Source organism: Schistocerca americana, chromosome 6 (assembly GCF_021461395.2).
Source record: "Schistocerca americana isolate TAMUIC-IGC-003095 chromosome 6, iqSchAmer2.1, whole genome shotgun sequence".
NCBI classification, from domain to species: domain Eukaryota; kingdom Metazoa; phylum Arthropoda; class Insecta; order Orthoptera; family Acrididae; genus Schistocerca; species Schistocerca americana.
Genome location: NC_060124.1, coordinates 196331010 through 196345237, shown reverse-complemented (window position 1 = coordinate 196345237; position 14228 = coordinate 196331010). Strand labels below are relative to the sequence as shown.

Sequence of the window (14228 nt, the reverse complement as noted above, 5' to 3'; positions counted from 1 at the left end):
AGGTTCTGCGGGACATGCTGAGTAATATTGCCACGCCTGTTCGTCGCTGCATTCGATTTTAGCACGACGGAGCCCCCGCACATGTCTGCAGACTGGTGAGGGCACATCTGCAGGCAACCTTTCCCGGGCGCTGGATTGGTCGCGGTGGACCAGTCGTATGGCCACCACGATGACTCAATGTCACCGATCGACTTTTTTCCTGTGAGGGCATCTGAATGGCATTGTGTATGAAAAATATGTTTTATTGCTGGAGGATCAAGTGGGCAGGCTTGTTGCGGCAGCAGAATATCTTCGAGATACGCCAGGTATCTTTGAGAGGGTGCACTGTTCAATGCAGCGTCGATGTCTGGAGTGTCTTGATGCATCTAGACAAAACTTTGATCATATTGAGGTGTAGCGCCGTATAAAGATCCTGCCTTGGAGGCGGTAAAGTGGGAAATGTGTCTCAGAGCTGGAGAGTGACAGATGGTGACGCGAGACTGGACGCGCACGTGGTTTATGTATCAGCCGATAGAGGACAATATTGAATAGGGGGACTGTGATTTTAGTTTCGATTGTGCCCACTAGAGTGCACTAAAGTAATAGAATGTTTTTCATAAACTGTTCTTGTATTTTAATAAAGTGTTATTATTTCTTTTTGTGTATGTAAAATGTTATAAATATGTTTTTGCAGTATGAATGATGCGTGAGTGCGGTTTAAGGTTAATATGAAGAGAATTGTTTAATGAGTTATGTAGTGGGATTTAGTGTGGGAACATTTCGAAGAAGTATGGATATGGACAAAGGGGATTTTTGTAGAACAGATTTGTAAAGTAAGTTTATGGTAAAGGGAAAGTTAATTCAGGTATAAATAACAATAGTAAATAACTTTATGCATAAGCAAAACTTCAGCATATTAGATAATTACGTCGGTAAATAGTGCAGTCGTTAGGTTTACTATTTTGCGATTGGTTATTGATGAAAAGCGCGGATTGACGCGGCAGAATGTTGTTTTGCTATTGGCTGTTGAGTAAACTTACCAATAGTAAAGCAATATTCTTCGCGCGCCTTTCTCTGCTGGTAGGGAAGACGTAGAGTATTCTAGAGAAGGGTGGGAGCCTAGCCATGAAACAGTTCGGACGTGTGTAGTAGTAGTTCCGATAGAAACGATAAGTTGCAGGATCTAGCAGTGTTTCATACATCAAAAGTGTGGTAAAGTGACGGCATAATTATTCCGATGGGCGTGTAGAAATTTCGGAATTTTTAAGTGAATTTTGTGACGAGAAAAAAGACATATATTCCGCGTGGCGTATTGAGCAGGTCAGTGGCTAAAAAACTGTGACTGCATTTGGTACCGACAGACTTAATATTTGGCGAGCATTATCGATCTAAAACAATCAGTATTTTTGTAGCTATTACGTTTTCGGGAAATGCAACACCAAAAACTTGCTAACGTGAGTGAAAAGGATTGTGAGTGACTGTGTTAAGACTAGCACGGGCTTGGCAGTGATACTTGTTCACCTAAGTTTCAGAATATATTAATTGAGGACAAAATTTCCAAACTTTCATTTGTGTGAAAACTTTCTCCCGAAACGTAGATTAGTGACTTAAATTGCAGCCTGGTTCACGTCGAAGTACAGTAGGTTTCACTCGGCTTTCCTACTGATGATCTGCTGAGACAATGTTCACAGGTAGGTGCAGGTCCGTCGTAAAGGGACGGAAAGCACCGCGCCACCGCAATATCCTGTGGTGGTCGTCCACTTGTGGCGCATGACGAAATAATTGCAACGCCAATTGGTAGCCCCGGATGGCATTTGCGACCCCCGGTTCATATGTGATTACTGATCCTTGTCATATGCACGATGTGCCGTCTTAGCTTGTAAAGTCTTCTTTTTATTTATTTCTTATCCTGTAGGAACACGTAGGGGTAGCCTGCTGCAGAGTCCCATGTTCGACCATGTGCGCTGAATGGTGTGCTCCGGAAAACTTGCACCTGCATAAGCATTGTGTTCTGTCATTAGGTCTGCCACAGAGCGCCGCCTATCCTGCTGGACAGAGTAGACAGGCATTCGACCTCTACATTCTGTGATGAGATGTGGACTTCGAACCTTGTTGCTCACTCGGGGTTTCACATTGCTTCATCCACTTTCCATAGATGCTCATGACTACAGCACACGAATAGCCAATCATCCTTGTCGTTTCCGAGATGCTCGTTGCCAGACGTTGGCCAAACAACCTGAACTTTGTCAAAGTCTGCTGTGTCAGAGGATTTACGTTTTGTGGCCTGCATCGTCGCTGGAATGATCCCCCATTAATTTCTGCTACTACAGGGTCTCCAGAAAAGGACTCCCTGATTTCAAAATTAAATATCTTGAAAACAAAGATCGATAGAGGAATGCAGTAAACGGTATGTTTATTGTGAAAGCTGTAAGAAGTTTATACAGCAGTTTGAAATAATAGTTACAAAAGCTGCTAACAGATGGCGCTGTAATCGCCATACGTAATGCCTAGTGTAAATAATGACCCGAAGCCCAGAGCGATCAGTTCCACTGTTGAAACGTGAAAGGAGGTTAGCGTACCGAAGGAAGAGATTAAAACCATGTACTCCATTGAACAACGCGTTTTTCTGGTGCTAAAGTACCACAGGTTAGAAGAGAGTCCTACGGCAACAAGGCGAAGTTTTCAAGCACGATTTAATGTTCCAAAAGGTCCTGATGCGAAAACCATTCGTACGCTCTTCGCAAAATTTCAACGAACAGGCAGCGTAACTGATGATCTAGTGGGGCATGTTGGCCGCAAGCAAACCGCAGTTACGCCTGAAAATATCGCCACAGTTTCTGGAATTAGTCAGCGAAATCCAATGTCATCCGTCCGTAGAATTGCATCTGAGACTGGTTTGAAGCGTTCCAGCACGCAGAAAATACTGAGAAAGAGCCTGCACATGTTTCCACTCAAAATTCAAACGCACCAGGCCATATCCGTACAAGCTGTGCAACAAAGGGTTGCCTTTGCTAATCAGATGCTCACAATGATTGATAGTGAAGGATTTCATGTTGGCTGCATCTGGTTTACAGATGAAGCACACTTCCACCTGAATGGATACGTGAATAAGCAGAACTGGCGATTTTGGGGTTCCGAAAAGCCATATTGGTGTGAAGCGAAACCCCTGTATTCTCCTAAAGTTACTGCGTGGGCTGCAATATGCAGCAGAGGCATTATTGGCCCTTTTTTCATTCGAGAAACGGTCACAGGTGCACGTTACGTTGCAATTTTGGAACAATTTGTCGCCACACAGCAAGCGTTAGAGGATCGACCAGGTACTGAATGGTTTATGCAAGATGGAACCCGACCACATCGGACCGAACAAGTGTTTCGCTTTCTTGAGGAATACTTCGGGAATCGCGTCATTGCTTTGGAATATCCCAAATTTACTGGTGCAGGCGTGGATTGGCCCCCATATTCGCCGGATTTGACTTCCTGTGACTTTTTTTTGTGGGGCACAGTGAAAGACATGGTCTACCCGAAGCATCCCGCCACGCTGCCGAGCTTGAATCGGCGATCTCTGTGGCATGTGAATCCATTTCGGTTGAGACACTACGAAATTTGATGGCGAATTTCATTCTTCGTTTGCGCCACCTCTGTAGTGCCAATGGTGAACATTTTGAAAACATTGTGATGTGATTGTTTGCAAAGATTGTTTTCATACGATTATTTCACTTATGTATGCTGATATGAGCTGTACAGCGTACAGCGCCATCTGTTAGCAACTTTTGTAACTATTATTTCAAACTGCTGTATAAACTTCTTACAGCTTTCACAATAAACATACCGTTTACTACATTCCTCTATCGATCTATGTTTTCAAGATATTTAAATTTGAAATCAGGGAGTCCTTTTCTGGACACCCTGTATTAACACCGGATACGCTACGTGCCCGTAACACCATCATTCAATCTCGCAGTGCATAGCTGTCACAGTGTTTTACTTCACCATTGTATTTTGAAGAAAATGTTTTGTAATTTCATCCAAGCAACCGCAACAAGGAAAGCGTCTTCCTTTTTACTCGTCACGTCAGCCATAGCATACTGGTTTAATTGTCTGTAATGTACTTACGTAGGTAGTTGGGAAGGTGGCCGCACATTCTTTATGGCAGAAGCAGGCCATATCGTCGATGTCGTGGTCATAGCCGTTTCTTGCAGGTCCACCACTCTCAATGTTACCACCGGATTCGGTGTGCCAACCTAAGACGTAGAAACTGTGATTACTATCTTAATGTTGAATGAACCACAGATATTCATGCTCCCAAGTGCGTCAAACTGGACTGGTGGATGAGATATGAGGTCATTAGATCTCAGTATGAGTTAGCACATGATCACAAAATTAAATTTGATCGAAAACAGGTATAAATTAAGGGGACATATACGAGAAAATACACGTGTACATATAAGCTAATGTACTTTTACTGTTTGAGACATGATTGAACCAAATTTTGCACTTGTTGTCATTATGTTGTTGGCCACAATGTGTATTTTTTCAATTTTTTTGCCAAATAATTCGATCAGTACGTTGTTGAATATTTTTAGAATACATACTATCAAATGAGGAAAAGTTTCTCAAAGGTTACTTTACTTATCACTTTAAAAATGTGATAGGTTATTCTTAGTATTTAGATAAGCAAATGTGTGCACCAGTTTTTTAATGTCAGTCTTAGAACTCTCGCAACATTTTTTTAAAAGTTTGTCCGTATAATACATAGCAATTTATACTTCACAAAAATTTAAATAAATTTGACAGTAATGCACTTATAAGAATTTTATACTACAGGAAGTTGTGTTAAGGTGTGTACTAATTCTATAGCAAATTTCACATTTTTACCTGCAGTGGTTCAGCAGAAAACATTCCTTATACAACGTAAAATGAAAATCGCGGAAAAGCAGAAAATAGATTATATTAGCATTTATGCCAGAAACAAGTATAGAGTGACAATTATTGAAGTATACGAAAAAAACGTAAATTATTTACAAACTACGGCGTGCACACATGTTTGGCATGCGTGCCGCCCTTGGCGATGATGTGGTGCAGATGAATAGCCAAATTCTGCAGGACTCGCTGAAGTGGTGGAACATCGATGCTGTTTTCAGCTCAGCAATGGTTTTGGGGTTATTGCTGTACACGTTGTATTTGATACAGCTCCACAAAAAGGAGTCGCATGTGTTCAGATCCGGTGAATATGGCAGCTAATAAGAGGCCCATGCCAGTGGCCTGTGGGTATCCCAGAGCCAGAATGCGGTCCCCAGAGTGCTCTTCAGGACATCAAACACTCTCCTGCTTCGATGGGGTCGATCTCCGTCTTGCATGAACCACATCTTGTCAAAATCAGGATCGCTTTGGATAAAGGGGAAGAAATCATCTTCCAAAACCTTGACGTACCGTTCGGTAGTTGCCATACCATCAAGGAATATTGCATCGATTATTCCCTGACTGGACGCTGCATACCACACAGTCAACCGCTGAGGATGAAGAGACTTCTTGATCGTGAAATACGGATTCTCGGTCCCCCTATTGCGCGGATTTTACCTATTGACAAACCCATACAAATAGAAGTGGGCTTCGTCGGTAAACCAAACCACAATGCGTACAGTAATTCCTATCATGCCCCACGGCCAACCGTTCAGAAGTCATGGCTGTTTTCTATTTCATACAGTTCAATAATTATCACCCTGTACCTTAATGTGGGCCACAACCATACAGTTGTTCTTTTTGGTTTTTATGTAGCTCTGTTCTTCTAGTCTGATCCTTTTGGCGTACCCTGTTGACAAAATCCTTTACTGGAATTTCAAAATTAGCAATACACACACCATCAACCTTCTTTAATAGGTTTTCAGTGAAGCAATCTGATCTGCATCAAATCCTAATCTCATATGGGTCCTGATTCTTCCACTGGTACTACAATGAAAACCAGGTAAGCATCATATGAGGAAATTTTGAGAATAGTAGATGAGCAAAATGTTGTCTATGGGCGTCTGTTCTAAATGAGGTTATTAAAGATTTTGTTCGTGTTTTGTGTTCCAACGTGTGTGCATTTCCTTAGTAAATTTTATTTAATCACATCGTAAATGGGCTCAAAGCCTTCTATGCTATACAGGTGTTTTATCTGATGGCAGAAAATATTAAAATATCGCAAGCAAGGACAGAATCGTGTAGATAGGGGGACGTGGCACTGGTTATTGGTTCCAACAAGATGGCTTTTATATAATTTGTAGCACGAATTAAAGTTTGAAAATCGGAGATAATATTTCCAACATGCTACAGAACTACATGATAGCAAAAAAATTTCAACGTTTTTGACCAATTTTACATGCATCCCTTCTTAAATAACATTGAATGAAAGAGAAAGGGCACAGACAAATAAAAAGGATTGGCTGGTTGAACCAACTTTGAATGCCACGCTGTGTGTTACCAATAGCCTCTGTGAAAATGGGGAAGGCAAACAAATATTTTGTAAATGCGTCACATATTGTGCATTCTTTTTCTTGTGGTTTTGTCCCACATCGGCGCAGGGTCGGCATTGTTATTAACGGATTTAGCTTGGTTAATTTAAGGGATGGCCGGATGCTCTTCCTGTTGCCATACTATTACTCTCTGCATGTAGTGTTACTCATCCTAAAGTGAGCGAAAGTTTTCTCGAGCGAATCGTGGAACTGAGACGAGACTTGGGTACCAGCACGGTATTCACCTGGTGGGATGTGAGAAACTGCCGAAAAACCACATCCAGGCCCGCCGGCACGCCAACCCTCGTTAATCCGCCAGGAGGATTCGATTCGGGGCCGGCGTACCTCCCCCTCCTGGAAGTATCACTTTAACATGCACGGCTATCCAGACGGGTGGTCACAAATTGCGCCTCGTCACGTAACATAGACGGGAAGTCCATCGCCAAACTGTGGACTACCCTTTCTTGTGCGAACAGCTCACGCTGGTTGGTCGTTTGGCCAGAAAAGTAAGCAGTCCACCAAATGTTCTCTATTTGGAAGTGTGTTAAGTGCACTCTTAGCATATCTCTCCCTTCCAGACCCCTTTCTTCCAAAAACCCTGAGCTTGAACAGCGAGAAAACTGATCGCCAGGTAATGCCATTCTGTGTTACTATAAATATTTGTGTGTACCTCCTGGGCTACTCTATCTGGTAATTCTTCTTCCCGAATTCCAATACGGCCTGGCATCCAGAAGAATATCACCTATTTCCTTACATGTTATACCTGAAGGGTAGTTTCCTATACAGATGACTAGTTCAGCCATTGAATACACGCACTGGATGGTTAGTAGTACACGCAGGAAATTGGAACTAATAGGAAATTTTGTGGTTTTAAAGATCGTCTGCAGCTCCGCAATATAGATAAATTTTTTTGGACACGTATCTTTGGGATAAAATTAGGACAAAACAAATGATCAGCCAAGATGGTACCCCTGAGTAATCGAATAGTTGGAAATCAGCACGGATTCACTGTTCCGATATTATATGTTATATGATATTAATTCAGATATGTGTTTCGGTGCATTTGTCATTTTGTACTGCAGGAGGTTGAAAGTAACTTGCGCTCTCTTTAGAATATAGGATGGTAGCCTGAATACAGGATGGTAGCCTGCGCAATGATTGGAATTCGGCCGATATATTGTGCTACAAGATCTTCCTTTGGGAGAATTTCAAATGGCCATTTTGATGGTGTCTCAACCAAGTGTCTGGGGATCGTATCCAACAAAAACCAATATTTTTGAAAAATAATGTTTGGCACAATAGCAGTATGTCACTTTACTAAAACTATTAGCTCCATTCAAACAACAGATCATCCTTAGATCCTAATTACAGGATATATGTTCAATCATAGAAGCATATTCTGTAATTAATGACACTTTTTATACCTGATGATGATCTGTTGTTTCACCAAATATGCTAGTTTTAACAACTGCGCCATATCGTGATTTTTTCAAAAGTATTTAAAGGCTATTTCTGCTTGCCGCATTGCCGTCGGATGGATAGTGGCGGCTTACCAGCCTCAGCACAGAGACTGGTAATGGAACTGCTCCGATACGCGTCTGTGGCGAGCCTAATTCCCTCATCGTGCTGTTAGAGAACATGGTAAGGCCCAGAGTGATCCCTTCAGAGTCACTCTTCTGTTCACGCCTGTGGGACACCACTTAACACAGTTTGGTACTGGAAATAGAGGCGAGAAAGAAAGGACCGCTTATAGAAGCAGGAATGTCTTTGGAAGCCCTATTGTTGGAGTTGTCCGAGAATATTCACCTTCCCAGAGACGAACTGACAGCTATGAATCGTTGCTATAGTAAGGGAACCAGGTGAACAGCCGTCTTTAGAAAGGCCAGTAGTGGAATGATACCTCCGGAACTCAAACTTGAAGCGACCAATGAGCTGTCTGGAGTCGAGAACCACGACGAAATGGGGGTTCACCATCAGGTCCAATAAGTATTTCCCACGATGCTAATGAGGCAAACAGTGCAATATCCTCTTAGGCAAGTAAGGGCCTTTCTGGGTTCCAAAAGAGGTTTTAAGATTGCCTCCCTTCACGGTTCAGGGAATTATCCTGTCTTCTAAAGCCTAATTTACACGACGACATTGGGTTGCGCCACTCGTTGCGTGGAATGAGTTGCACACAAATGGTTTCATATTTGACTGTAGACACGGCGAAACCAGTATATACTCCACTTTCGTCGTTTTGTGGTTTCCTGAGTCGTTTCTGAAATGAAAGTTTTGGCAGCTGCACGTCACACGAGTTGTGATGGAGTTAAAGCTTGTTGCGTGGAATCGCTGCATAAGAAAAAAATAAGAAACGTGTTTCGATTCGTGACTGGATGAAGAACAGACGTCAGCTGGTTGCCCAGCATCCTTGCTGAAATAATTTATAATGGAAGAACCAAGAAGTTCTTTCAGCTATCTTAGAACGTCACCAGAACTGTTAACGTTCCTTCTAAGCAGAGTTAATTATGCGATAAGGAGTAAAGATACTGTAATGCATGAAGCACTGTTGCCAGAACTGAAATTACATATCATTACAATCGAGAACAGTCGGCATGCAATAAGATGCGGTTTTAGTTGGTGATGACACTTTTTCATTAACACCAATAATTATTAACAGTAATAATTATTAACATTAACAGCAGTAATTATTCGAAGCAGGTCGCATTAAGAAGAGAATGGTTTGCAAACTACTGATCTGTACAGTGGCAATATTTCAAAATTCAAACATATGTGAATGGGGAGCACTGCTGCGACGTTTTAAATAGATGAATATTGAATAAAGAATTTAGCTTCTCGATCTCTGTAGCCTCCCTCCTGTCAATAATACTCCTTAAAGAAAGCTTGCCCGCATCTCGTGGTCGTGCGGTAGCGTTCTCGCTTCCCACGCACGGGTTCCCGGGTTCGATTCCCGGCGGGGTCAGGGATTTTCTCTGCCTCGTGATGGCTGGGTGTTGTGTGCTGTCCTTAGGTTAGTTAGGTTTAAGTAGTTTTACGTTCTAGGGGACTGATGACCATAGATGTTAAGTCCCATAGTGCTCAGAGCCATGTTTTGAACCTTAAAGAAAAAGAGTCAGCCATTTCGAACGATGGGATTTTAGTCTTGTAGACAGCAGCATTTCTACAGCTAGAATTACGTTTGCTTGTATTTTTCTTAATTCAGTTGTATATGTGCTCCTAACTCAATATATTTTACCCTGGAGCTCAGATATTGTCAAACCATCTACGTTATGATCGCACATGACGGTCTCAGCGGCAGCAATATGCTGCTTATTTTTGTAATCAGCACCACTAAAATCCCACAAACACCTACTCAAAGCATAGATATCCAAAAAGCGAACATTATTCTCCGTTCCCCATTTCATATTTCAGCTTGTCTACACTCGACGAACACACATAACCTCAAAACCCATGCAACTAGTGTCGGCAAAGTTGGAACACGCAGAAACTGTTTAGTTTCACCGACGAATTGCGCAAACGCGCGGCGCACATGCGCAGTGGCCGGTAGCGCAGTTGGCTGCGACATAGTGCCGTCGTGTAAACTACGCTTAAGTGTGATTTCGCAGGATGAGGAGAACTTCTTTTGCTGTTCCTGTAGCTGCTGCAATGTGGTGTAATGCACTTTATTGTAACGAGCAGCAGACAGTACCAAATTCAGCTCTCGTACAGAGGAGGAACAGTTGCAAAGTGCCTCTCATTTTCGCGCCTCGTTCGTTGACTGGTGCTGGTTGCTATTGAGAATGGCAACGATGGGGTTCCAGTTCCTGGGGAACGAGGATTGTTCAACCTATGTCAACCCACCTGTGGTGTGCGTACTGTAAGACCTTCGGTACACACACCATCAGATTATTTGACTTGTCGCTCTAACGAAGTAGGCGAGTGTCAGCAATATGTCTCGTGGTCTTATCGTGGCGTGTTTATCTTCTGCCATTAGGTCAGACGATAGAAATGCCACTCGCACACTTAGAGTAGCAGATTGACGGTGACCAACTTTAAACAGAACTTGATTAATTTTCACACACATTTGTTAAAATAATAAAAATCATAAACCTTACTTAACTTGATTCTGGATGCTATTTACAATTGACAATCTGAAGTTCCTTTGGTCTTGGTACGTTAATCTTATTTTCACATATCTATGATACTTGACAAAGTGTCTATACATTTCTCTTCATGGCTATGTACAGGAATATGATAATCTTATTAGGCGCAGACTGAAACTTGACTACAGACTAATGCAGACTGACTAGTCGTAATCGGAGGTCTGTACACTCGTTATAATACCTCGAGCGTTCAGGTATCACTGCGAGAGTGTGATCCGCGAGGAGAAAAGGTTATACGTTAGCAGCAATCTCATTGGCTGCGTTACATACTAATACGCGGATGTGCGGAAGCAGAATTCGGTCCGTCTCTAAGGCAGAGCCATCTCGTAGTGCGGAGACGGACGAGCGCTGCGCCTGCGCTGTTGTGCTTAGTGGGGCGCGCTCTAGTGGGAAAGTTGTGTACGCGCTGACTACGCAGAACTATGTACACAACACCACCCTATACCTCTGGATACGCTACAGACCAGTCTGTCACCACAAACAAGATGTCAGGGTCGAGGGGCCCAGTTTCCTACACCAGCCCACATTTATTTGACTTTATGTGTACAGAATGTATACAGATGTATTCATCATACTATCGTCTTTGGATCATTTGTGACAACGAGTGCTGTCTTTTCCTCATATCCCTTTTTAGTTTTCTTCCTCTATGGCTCAAACTTAACAAAGGACCCAGAATACGGAATGGGTAACCAAATGTGTGAGTGGCTTGAAGACTTATTAACTAATAGAACCACGTACATTGACCTGGAATGCGAGTGTTCATCAGAGTTAAGGGCAAGGTCAGGAGTGCCTGAGTGAAATGTTTTCTGTATACTAAACGCTCTGACGGATAGGATGAGAAACAATTTGCGGCAGTTCGCTGATGATACTATATGGTACGGGGAAGTGTTGTCATTGAGTGACTGTAGCAAGGTACATGACGACTTGGACAAAAATTTCTGTTTGTGGTGTGATGAATGGCAGCTCTAAACGTAGAAAACTGTAAGTACACTACTGGCCATTAAAATTGCTACGCCAAGAAGAAATGCAGATGATAAATGGGTATTGATTAGACAAATATTTTATACTAGAACTGACATGTGATTACATTTTCACGCAATTTGGGTGCATAGATCCTGAGAAATCAGTACCCAGAACAAACACCTCTGGCAGTAATAGCGGCCTCGATACGCCTGGGCATTGAGTCAAACATAGCTTGGATGGCGCGTACAGGTACAGCTGCCCATGCAGCTTCAACACGATACCACAGTTCATCAAGAGTAGTGACTGGCGTATTGTGACGAGCCAGTTGCTCGGCCGCCATTGACCAGCCGTTTTCAGTTGGTGAGAGATCTGGAGAATGTGCCGGCGAGGGCAGCAGTCAAACATTTTCTGTATCCAGAAAGGCCCGTACAGGACCTGCAACATGCGGTCGTGCATTGTCCTGCTGAAATGTACGGTTTCGCAGGGATCGAATGAAGGGTAGAGCCACGGGTCGAAACACATCTGAAATGTAACGTCCACTGTTCAAAGTGCCGTCAATGCGAACAAGAGTTGACCGAGACGTGTAACCAGTGGTACCCCATGCCATCAAGACGGGTGATACGCCAGTATGGCGATGACAAATACACGCTTCTAATGTGCGTTCACCGCGATGTCGCCAAACACCGATGCGCCCATCATGATGCTGTAAACAGAACCTGGATTAATCCGAAAAAAATGACGTTTTGCCATTCGTGCACCCAGGTACGTCGTTGAGTACACCATCGCAGGCACTCCTGTGTGTGATGCAGCGTCAAGGGTAACCGCAGCCATGGTCTCCGAGCTGATAGTCCATGCTGCTGCAAACGTCGTCGAACTGTTCGTGCGGATGGTTGTTGTCTTGCAAACGTCCCCGTCTGTTGACTCAGGGATCTAGACGTGGCTGCACGATCCGTTACAGCTATGCGGATAAGATTCTGTCATCTGTTAGTGATACGAGGCCGTTGGGATCCAGCACGGCGTTCCGTATTACCCTCCTGAACCCCCCGATTCCATATTCTGCTAACAGTAATTGGATCTCGACCAACGGGAGCAGCAATGTCGCGATACGATAAACCGCAATCGCGATAGGCTACAATCCGACCTTTATCAAAGTCGGAAACGTGATGGTACGCATTTCTCCTCCTCAGACGAGGCATCACAACAACGTTTCACCAGGCAACGCCGGTCAACTGCTGTTTGTGTATGAGAAATCGGTTGGAAACTTTCCTCCTGTCAGCACGTTGTAGGTGTCGCCACCGGCGCCAACCTCCTGTGAATGCTCTGAAAAGCTAATCATTTGCATATCACAGAATCTTCTTCCTGTCGGTTAAATTTCGCGTCTGTAGCACGTCATCTTCGTGGTGTAGCAATTTTAATGGCCAGTAGTGTAAATACAGGTGAGTAGGAAAAACAATCCTGTAATTTACGACCGCTGTGTTAGTGGTGTACTGCTTTACAGTCACAGGCGTAACGTTGCAAAGCGATGGAAAGTGGAACGAGTACGTAGGTCGGTGGTAGGGAATGCGAATGGTCGATTTCCTTTCATTGGGAGAATTCTAGGGAACTGTAGCTCATCTATAAGGGAGACCGTATATAGAAAACTAGTGCGACCCATTTTTTAGTATTGACGGAGTGTTTGGGCTCTCCATCAAACCTGATTAAAGGAAGACGTTGAGGCGTGGCGCCTTGTATGGTTCCCGCCTAGAGCCTATGCATCGGGAGAATGACTCATGCGTGCACAATTACAGATGGTGTGAAGCGGGTTCAGTCGAGTACGTAGCTCTAATTTTCATGTGCTAGAGGACAATAGTGCACAGAGACATTCATGAAATAGGTCAAGAGAATGTTTTTGTGAATTGTTCTGTTTATTTCTTGAAGGCTTTTTTGTTTATTTATGTCCGTACAGTTTTGTATATGCTTTTAGTAACGTGAATGACGTGTGAATGCGGTCTAAAGTAAATATGTAGATCATTGTTCTACTGATGAACGCTGTACGAACTAGTGTGAGAGAGTTTTAAGACAGTGTGAATGCAGACGACGGGGAATTTTGTATCATAATATGTTAAGTATGTTTATGGTAAAAAGAAAGCTAATTCGAGAGCAAATGAAAATAGTTAATAACGTAAAGTATAAACAAAATATCAGAATGTTAAATATTTTTTTTCTGGAAAACGTAGGCCTACAGTTCGAAAGTGTGTTATTTGTTGATAGGTTAGTCATGGAAAGTGCGGGCTAACGCGGGAGGATAATGTTTTTCTATTGTCCTTAAAGAAAACTGACCAATCAGAGCGGAGTATTCTTCGCGCATCTTTTCTCTAGGGGATGTGGAATGCTTACAGCTGTCTAAGTAGTCGGAGACAGCCTTTGGTTCAAATGGTTCAAATGGCTCTGAGCACTGTGGGGCTTTACATCTGAGGTCATCGGTCCCCTAGAACTTTGAACTACGTAAACCTAACTGACCTAAGGACATCACACACACCCATGTCGAGGCAGGATTCGAACCTGTGACGTAGCGGTCGTGTGGTTCCGGACTGAAGCACCTAGAACCGCTCGGCCACAACGGCCGGCGGAGACAGCCTTTGAATGGTACAGTCGTGTGTGTAGTATGATCTCCGAA

At 43.2% G+C, this 14228-nt stretch overlaps 1 protein-coding gene across 1 annotated transcript in view; it reads right to left on the bottom strand.

Moving 5' to 3' along the window:
• The window catches only part of LOC124619544 (inactive dipeptidyl peptidase 10-like), a 380569-nt gene that overhangs the window by 120458 nt on the left and 245883 nt on the right, over positions 1-14228 (bottom strand). The window contains exon 8 of the mRNA XM_047146009.1: positions 4093-4220. Within this exon, the coding sequence (XP_047001965.1) occupies positions 4093-4220 (128 nt within the window). The remainder of the gene's footprint in view (positions 1-4092; positions 4221-14228) is intronic.